At 43.5% G+C, this 9469-nt stretch overlaps 1 protein-coding gene across 1 annotated transcript in view; it reads left to right on the plus strand.

Annotated features, from left to right (window-relative positions):
• RRM2 (ribonucleotide reductase regulatory subunit M2) overlaps window positions 1-7395 on the plus strand; it is a 13983-nt gene extending 6588 nt beyond the window's left edge. Inside the window, exons 5-10 of the mRNA XM_032214713.1 lie at window positions 977-1110; window positions 2516-2610; window positions 3529-3662; window positions 4746-4850; window positions 4987-5100; window positions 6823-7395. Of these exons, the coding sequence (XP_032070604.1) occupies window positions 977-1110; window positions 2516-2610; window positions 3529-3662; window positions 4746-4850; window positions 4987-5100; window positions 6823-6975 (735 nt within the window). The 3' untranslated portion in view covers window positions 6976-7395. The remainder of the gene's footprint in view (window positions 1-976; window positions 1111-2515; window positions 2611-3528; window positions 3663-4745; window positions 4851-4986; window positions 5101-6822) is intronic.
• The last annotated feature ends 2074 nt before the right edge of the window (window positions 7396-9469 follow it).

The raw sequence follows: 9469 nt of genomic DNA on the forward strand, positions 1-9469 counted from the left end.
GAGTAGCCCTTCGATGGCGTGCATCCCGGAACAACTCACAGTTGGTTTCTGGATCACTCTCTCTTGTCTCCTCCCCACTGATCCAAGGCTCAGGCGCCACCTGGTGGCCAACCAGTCTCTCTGCGCCCTGCTCGGAGTCGGAACCCTGTCAAGCGTCCTCCATATCCTCCAGGGCCGACTCATAGGGCCCCTCGCTGTCGGAGTCTGGTGGCAGCTCCAACGGCTCCTGCCGGGCCACAACAGGAATCTATCATTGCCAATGGCTCGGGGCAGAGAGGAAAGGGCAAAGCTAATGTTTGTGGCCTTTTCATTTAGCCCACCAGCCCTATCATTCCTAATCTTACTTACAATTTCCTTCCCCTCTATAAGAGAGTAGGCTATAGCCAGTAAAATCTGAGCCAGATTGACAGGCTACACTGGAATGATAGCAGTGGGGAAGTGAAGAAATGATTGCATTTGTTCTATCTGACCCCTCATCATGCAGAATTTCCAGCATGGTGTGTTTTATTCTGAGTTTGAAACAAGCATTGTCATGTACTTTCCTAATTTTAGCAGAATAGATTTCGTCAAGAAATACCTGGCATATGTTGTTGCAAAACAATCTGGAAGAAAGCAATTTCTTTCACAATGCCAAGAAAAATACACGAATCAGCCTGATTCGAAAACATTTCCCTTTTTTTTCCACGGTGCAAATTTGAGTTCAGTTCATCTACTAATCTGACTTTAGATGTAATAAAACGAGTAATTAGAATGGAAGGGGAGCAGCTAAGATTGATGTCTTAGCCTATTAAGCAAGTAAACACGAACATGTGTTTGAGTATTTGTTTAATTTTCAAAAACTAAATTTAATAACGGTCTATTTTTGGCAGAACTTGGCATGTTTTTGGAAGCTAAAGGACATTTGTATTACATATGCAGGAAACTAATCGAATGAAATATATGCATTGTAACATATTGCAAATATCTTATCCTCTAGGTGGAGCGGTTTAGCCAAGAAGTGCAAATCACAGAAGCCCGCTGTTTCTATGGCTTCCAGATTGCCATGGAGAACATTCATTCAGAAATGTATAGTTTACTCATTGATACTTACATTAAGGATTCTAAAGAACGGTTAGTACTGTTTTCCAGATACATACTTGAGCATGCTGCACTAAATATTTATTGAATGTGCACAAACACTTCGAACATGAAAACCACAGCTTAGTTTTATAGAAATTCTGCAAATAAGGAGGGGTTTTTTTTGTCTAACAATACAAGAAAAGATACGTATTCTGTTTTGCAAAACAGAAACAAGAGAATCCTATAGTGCCTAAGAGATCTGAAGGGGTGGGGAAATAACCTTGGAGTCTGAAGGATGAGAGTACATCTTTCTGTTGTCAGCTCAGATCATATAATTTTTTTTGGTGCCACAAGGTTTAGAAAAAAGAGGCAGCTTCTTTAAGGAGTTGCTGATGTGATATAAGTATATTTGCATGTTCCTGTACACATTCTTCCTTTCATATCTCAATTGCTGCAAATGTAAGTGTGGTTAATACTGAGGTCTTCTGAACCGCTAGCCTTTCTGTTGCTTAATCCTTCCCAAGTCCGTTTAAAACTTGTCAAAGATAGAATGAGGCATTAGTGAGGGAGAAGATCATGTCTTGAAGCACCAGTTACTAGATGTATCCAAAGGTGCTGGATTGAAATTGCATTTCTCCGTTCTTGCATTAAGCAATGCCACTGGCATCATAATACAGTAGAACCTCTGGCCACAGCCATAATTTGTTCCATAACTTTAGTTGCAAACCGATTTGGTTGCGGAATTTCCACCTAATTTTGGAAATTTGGTGCTAACAAAAAAAATGATGCGGAAGGGGAAATTGCTGTGAAAAAAAATAATTGAATTTTTTTTTATCAGAACCATTGGTCAAGTATTCATGATCAGAGGTTCTACTGTAAGTTCTGTCACAAATCTCAGTTTAATCGACCAGTGGGATGGTAGGGAGATTGTCATTAGTTTTTGTTCAAATGATAGGCTGCCCCAACATCTGAAAAACCCTTTATGTAAGCTGAAAAGTGGTTTGAATTTTGTTTATGTAGTTTCAGGATGTTTTTCTAAACTTTTCAGTGCTAATCTGAGCACTTCCAGACTGTACCTATTCTCTTTCAAATGGAGATCTGCGCTGAGAAGAGAAGTTTGACTTTCGAACTCCTCCCCAGTTAGTGTAGAATCTCCTTCAATTGGCTCCTCGCAAGAGCAGTTATGAGAAGAGAGAGGTTGCAGCTCTCAAAATAGGCAAATCGGGATAAACTCTTATTACCACTTTTAGAATGGCCAATGAGACCAATTGCAGGGAATTTACCTTCAAAAGGATTGGCAAGCCAAGGAGAAGAATCGGGCCAATTTTTGTTTTTATTTATTTTTCTAACAGGTTTTGTTTTTTTTAGAGAAAGTAATGCATTCAGGGAGGAATATTTATTTAGCAGAAATTATAACTGCAGAAGCATATCAATCTTCACTATCTTCTTGTTTTAGGGAATTTCTGTTCAATGCTATTGAAACCCTCCCATGTGTGAAAAAGAAAGCTGACTGGGCCATGCGATGGATTGGCGACAAAGAAGCTACTTATGGTGTGTATTGTCCTAGGTTGACTTTCCAGGTGTGTTTCCCGCAATCTGGGCGTCCTCCTGGATACGCGGCTTAGTTTAGAAGAACACCTGACGGCCGTGACCAGGGGGGCTTTTTACCAGGTTCGCCTGGTACGTCAGTTGCGCCCCTTCCTGGATCGGGATGCTCTGTGCACAGTCACTCATGCCCTCGTCCTTTCTCGCCTGGACTACTGTAACGCTCTCTACATGGGGCTGCCCTTGAAGAGTACCCGGAAGCTTCAACTGGTCCAGAATGTGGCTGCGCGGGTTATCATGGGGGCACCCAGGTGCTCCCATGTTACACCCCTTTTAGGCGGCCTGCACTGGTTGCCGGTTGTCTTCCGGGTGTGATGCAAGGTACTAATTATGACCTTTAAAGCGCTCCATGGCTTAAGCCCAGGATACCTGCGAGACCACCTACTGCCACCGGTAGCCTCCCGTCGTCCAGTGCGATCCCACAGAGTTGGCCTCTTCAGGGTGCCGTCGGCCAGACAGTGTCGGCTAGCGACCCCCCAGGGGGAGAGCCTTCTCTGTGGGAGCGCCTTCCCTCTGGAATGAGCTGCCCCCGGAGCTTCGTATAATCCCCGACCTCCGGTCCTTCCGACGCGCTCTAAAAAGTTGGCTTTTCCAGCAAGCCAGCCTGGCCTGAACAAAATGAAGTATTGATTATTGTTAATTTTAATTCGAATTCTTTTTTAAAAAATGTGTCATTGCTAATTTTAATTGGGTTTGGGGATATCCTATTTAATTTTTAACTTTTGTAGTATGTGTTTCTTTTAATGTTGTACGCCGCCCTGAGTCCTTGGGAGAAGGGCGGCATATAAATCGAATAAACCTCAACCTCCTTTATGGCATTTGAGCTAGTCTTCACGTCCACTGCTTTTTTCTCTCTCTCAACAGGTGAGCGTGTGGTAGCATTTGCGGCGGTTGAAGGAATCTTCTTTTCCGGCTCTTTTGCATCAATATTTTGGCTGAAGAAACGAGGTCTAATGCCTGGGCTAACTTTTTCTAATGAGTTGATTAGTAGAGATGAGGTATGGCTTGTTGATCAAGGAAACTAAAAATGTGTTAGTTCTGTAAAATTGAAAATCTGTAGTGTCAACGCTTAATAGCAATGGTAATTATGGCGCAGTGGTTAAATGCAGCACTGCAGGCTACTGCTAGATCAGCAGTTCAGTGGTTCAAATCTCACCAGCTCAGGGTTGACTCAGCCTTCCATCCTTCCGAGGTGGGTAAAATGAGGACCCAGATTGTTGGGGGCAATATGCTGACTCTCTGTAAACCGCTTAGAGAGGGCTGAAAGCCCTATGAAGCGGTATATAAGTCTACTGCTATTGCTATTGCTATTGGTGGTAGCAATAGCAATAGCAATAGCAGTTAGACTTATATGCCACTTCATAGGTCTTTCAGCCCTCTCTAAGCGGTTTACAGAGTCAGCATATTGCCCCCAACAACAGTCTGGGTCCTCATTTCACCCACCTCGGAAGGATGGAAGGCTGAGTCAACCTTGAGCCGGTGAGATTTGAACCGCCGAACTGCTGCTAGCAGTCAGCTGAAGTGGCCTGCAGTACTGCACTCTAACCACTGCACCACCTCGGCTCCAACGGTTCCACCACAAATCCGCGAAGCCCTTCTGCGCGGAGACATAAGCGCGAAGACTAATTCGTGCCGCTAAGGAAAAACGCGACCCTACCGCGATGACATAATCGCGGAGGGCAAAATCGCGCATTCCCAAGCACTTAGTACCCTAAACCTAACCCTAAACCTAACCCTAAACCTAACCCTAAAACAAACCCCTAAACCTAATCCTAACGCTTACCTTAAATGAAGTCGGCTTTCTGCCGCGGCGCTGTTTTAAAGCGCCCTTCTGTTGCCACGCTGTTGTCGCGGCGGTGATGACGCGCGGCGATGACGTCGCGGCTTTATCGCCGCGATTTTGACCATCGCGGTTTTGTCGTGCCACGGGCTCCAACGGTAGTTAAGAACATTGCCCTAACTGATTGTATGGAATTTTTGTAAAGTCTTTTAACTAGTGTGCAATTTTGGAGTTTTTTTTGATAACGCATATATACAGCTTCTTCCAATTCTTTAAAATATCTTCCAATTATTCTTTACAGGGCTTGCATTGTGATTTTGCTTGTCTGATGTTCAAACATTTGGTGCACAAACCAGCTGAGGAAAAAGTAAGGCAGATCATCACAAATGCTGTCGCAATAGAGCAGGTAATTGGCAGTTCTTTCTGGTAACGCTAAAACATTCTCCCGTGAAAGTAGAAGAAGCTTAAAACTTAGCAGGGCATTTAATTGTCTCCACGGTGCAGTGTTCATGTGTTAAGATACTTTGTTTACTTAAATGCAGGAATTTTTGACAGAAGCATTGCCTGTAAACCTAATCGGCATGAACTGCATTTTAATGAAGCAGTATATTGAATTCGTAGCAGACAGACTGATCCTGGAATTAGGATTTAACAAGGTAAGTCTTGTGCCCTGTTTTCTTAAGAAGTACCATGCAATCTGTCTGCCTTTTTGCCATTAAGTAGTACTACTTCACGGTTAAGCAGAGCAGTAGCAGTTAGCAATAGCAGTTAGACTTATAAGATTTAAGATTTAGTTTATTTGTATGCCGCCCTTCTCCGGGAGGGACTCAGGGCGGCAAACAACTCAAAAGGGGAAAAGGGGATACAAACACAATACACGTAATTAAAATACACAAGAGCCATACAGCCACACAAGTCGAGAGGGGAGGGGAACTCATCGACCCCAGGCCTGCCGGCACAGCCAGCTTTTGACGGTTTTCCGGAAGGCCTGGAGAGAGGTGAGAGTCCGAATCTCCACGGGGAGTTCATTCCAAAGGGCCGGAGCTGCTACAGAGAAGGCCCTCCCCCGGGTGGTAGCCAGATGGCATTGGCTGGTAGACGGAACCCGGAGGAGGCCGACCCTGTGCGATCTAACGGATCTATGGGAGGTAATTGGCAGCAGGCGGTCTCTCAAGTACTTATATACCGCTTCATAGGGCTTTCAGCCCTCTCTAAGCGGTTTACAGAGTCAGCATATCGCCCCCAACAATCCGGGTCCTCATTTTACCCACCTCGGAAGGATGGAAGGCTGAGTCAACCTTGAGCCGGTGAGATTTGAACCGCCGAGCTGCAGAACTAGCAGTCAGCTGAAGTGGCTGCAGTACTGCAGCCTAACCACTGCGCCACCTCAGCTCACTGTTGCAATGATACCCCTTACTTATCTCAATTTATAGTAAGCTCAAGTGAACTCTGTGCAAATGCATCTTAATGCCATTGCAACTTTGCACTGCTGAGCCATTTTGTTTTAAATAACTATTTCCAGACTATCTCCGGCTTTTAAAGATATTGGACCTTTGTATCCAATCTTCACATCCAAAGTGTTAATGGTGGATTTAAGTAGCAAGGTGTACTTCCTTAATAGCTCTTGCTTTATACTAAAAGTAGAACCCACATTCTGTTTTCTTTTCAGAGTAATTGAGAGATAAGTTATTGAATTGAATTGAATTTTATTTGTATGCCGCCCTTCTCCGGGAGGACTCAGGGCGGCGAACAATTCAAAAGGGGAAAAGGGGGAACATAAAACGAAATACAGATAATTAAAATAAGCAAGAGTCACACAACCATACAAGTTGAGAGGGGAGGGAACGCATCAACCCCAGGCCTGCCGGCACAGCCAGGTTTTGACGGCTTTTCGGAAGGCCTGGAGAGAGGTGAGGGTCTGAATCCCTGCAAGGAGTTCGTTCCAGAGGGCCAGAGGTGCCACAGAGAAGGCCCTCCCCCGGGTGGTAGCCAGATGGCATTGGCTAGTAGATGGAACCCGGAGGAGGCCAACCCTGTGAGATCTAATGGGTCTGTGGGAGGTAAAATTATGAAACCCGTTCCACTTTTATATTAAAAGTGGAATAGGAACAATGTTGTGATGCATTGGGGAACACTACAGTGAATATATCTGCATTTGGAAAGGAATCCTTTTTTATTTATCTTTGAGAATTCTAGTAGGGAGAATTATATGCAGAAGGTAACTAAAAGACATTGCCAAAGGTAGAGTTTTAAACAAAAACAGGAATGTTGTGGAGTAGTTGATAACAGCTGTTTGAGATGGTTTGAAATTCTAAGCAAAAATGGCTTATATTGTTTTGCTTTAGTAAATAACCTTATGCCTGAATTATCAATTTCAGATATTCAAGGCTGAGAATCCATTTGACTTTATGGAGAATATCTCTTTGGAAGGCAAGACTAATTTCTTTGAAAAGCGTGTAGGGGAATATCAAAGGATGGGTGTTATGTCAAGTTCTGCAGATAACTCATTCACTTTGGACGCAGATTTCTAAAGGAAGTAAGACTTTTTTAGCTGGTTTGAAGTGACTGGCTAGTGATTTTGGCAATAGTAACAATTGTAATGTTACTAAAGTGGTATGTTCTGTTAACTTAAGAGTTCTATTCCTGATATAAATTGCAGCAATGCTGAAGGACATGTTGTAACAGTATTGCCCAATACAGGTTTTAAATATTTACTATTAATAGTTTGTACATAAACATAGCACTTTAAAGGTCCTAGTCTATTGTTTCTCAAAAGGGCTGGTATTGCGAGTTGGAATAAACTCTTTTTAGTCTGCATTATGTTAATTTCTTTTACTTGCATGTAAATTAAATCAATGTACTGAAATGGAGACTTACTTGATATGTATTTTAACTATTTTGGCGGAGTACTTTGTATAGAAGTAAAAACTTCATTAAATTCCATTTTCCAAGCTGCTGGATCAAAATATTATTGAGTTGCTGTCAGGTGCTCGTTCGTTTAATAATCAGGAAAGAAACCACTCAACTCCCTGCTTAGAATTAAGTGTACTTTTACTCATTACAAACGATGAGTAGCAAAGCAAAGCTGAGTCTGAATAAATTGGCGCGAAAGCAATAGATATCATGTATGATTCAATCCCCTCCCCTTGGCACCTCATTTCATAGTCCAATCATAATTCACCCAACTGTCAGGTGGGAGATGTCTTCAAAAACGTGGCACGACAAAACCGTGCTCGACTAAGCCGCGCCTGATTAAACCGCGTCGCTGACGTCATCAACAGGGCGACAACAGCGAGCGCGGAGAAAGAAGGGCGCTTTAAATAGCGCTTTGAAAGCAAGCCGATTCAAGTTAAGGTAAGGGTTAGGGTTAGGTTAAGGGTTAGGGTTAGGTTTAGGATTAGGTTAAGGGTTAGGGTTAGGTATAGGTTTAGGGGTTAATTTTAGGTTTAGCGTTTACAGTGTGCTTCTGTCTCCGCGCTGTTGTCGCCCTGTTGATGACGTCAGCTACGCGGTTTCGTCGAGGGCGCTTTAGTCGAACGCGGTTTTGTGGTGGAACCCTTCAAAAAGCATCATCAGGGTGGAATGCTGGACGGTTGGCCTTGGCGGGAAACTCCCCTCTTCCACATGCGCAGATAGATAGTCAGGGCAGCTCCTAATAACAATCCTCCAGTACATAATGATTCCCCTCTCAAATACCATGCCCCCCCCTCCCCGTTTCAACGGCAGCCAAAAAGCAGCAGCCAAGCAGAGGCTGACAGTTGCTTTCTAAGTAAAAAACTCCCCATCCCAAATTGTTTTCCCTGCTTACTTTTTTATCATCTTTAGAATTTTTCCTTTTTAGCTGGTACCCAAACCATTATTAATTTGGGATACAGCCCAAAAGTACATTTGAATTGGATGAGAGGGCATGTACCACAGCGCTTATTTGGTAAAGTAACAGGGCCTGTACCCGGTGGCCCCAGCTATTTTCTTCTGCTTAACTCTGATCAGGCATACATACTGCTATATTAGCAGATAGACAAAACCCTAACTAACCCTAAAAAATTTTCTGCACTGAATAGCAATAGCAGTAGCAGTTAGACTTATATACCGCTTCATAGGGCTTTCAGCCCTCTCTAAGTGGTTTACAGAGAGTCAGCATATTGCCCCCAACAATCTGGGTCCTCATTTCACCCACCTCGGAAGGATGGAAGGATGAGTCAACCTTGAGCCGGTGAGATTTGAACCGCTGAACTGCAGAACTGCAGTCAGCTGAAGTAGCCTGCAGTGCTGCATTTAACCACTGCGCCACCTCGGCTCTGAAGAAATTAGGACATTTGCAGCTTGCCAGTTTGCCTTTGATTTTTATTACAAAAAAAAATATATTCTTTCATTTATGCAATTTTTAATTTATTAAATTCTATGTTGCTAGGCTTTCAACAAATACTGGGTGGTTTACAAATTGTTAAAAACACTTAAAACAAAATACAAAAGAAAAGGAACAAAGACTGCAGAGAATAACACATCCAGATAGGAAAAAAAACAAGGGCTTTTTAAACATGCTTGGCCAAAGGGTTGGGTAAAAATAAGGACTTTTCAGGACTTATTGGAATGCCAGTAAGGGTGGGAGCCATATGGAGTGGGCTCATTCTAGAGCAGTATTTCTCAACCTTGGCAACTTGAAGATGTCCGGACTTCAACTCCCAAAATTCCCCAGCCAGCATTCGCTGGCTGGGGAATTCTGGGAGTTGAAGTCCGGACATCTTCAAGTTGCCAAGGTTGAGAAACACTGTTCTAGAGGGCAGCTGCTGCCACATAGAAAGTGTGCTTTTGGAGTTCCTATAGATGGCAGACAAGTACAAAGAGAGAAAACTATTCTGAGCCCCCCTCGTCCTACACCAAAGCACGCTGAGACAAAGATACTGCAAGGATTTATTAACACATAGACAGGACCTTGGCAGCAGGCCAGACATAGCAGCAATCCAGCACAGACAAGACGTTGGAAGCAATCCCGCACAGACTAACCTTGGCAGCAATCCAGCCTGC

The sequence above is a fragment of the Thamnophis elegans genome, chromosome 3 (assembly GCF_009769535.1).
Source record: "Thamnophis elegans isolate rThaEle1 chromosome 3, rThaEle1.pri, whole genome shotgun sequence".
Classification (NCBI taxonomy): Eukaryota; Metazoa; Chordata; class Lepidosauria; order Squamata; family Colubridae; genus Thamnophis; species Thamnophis elegans.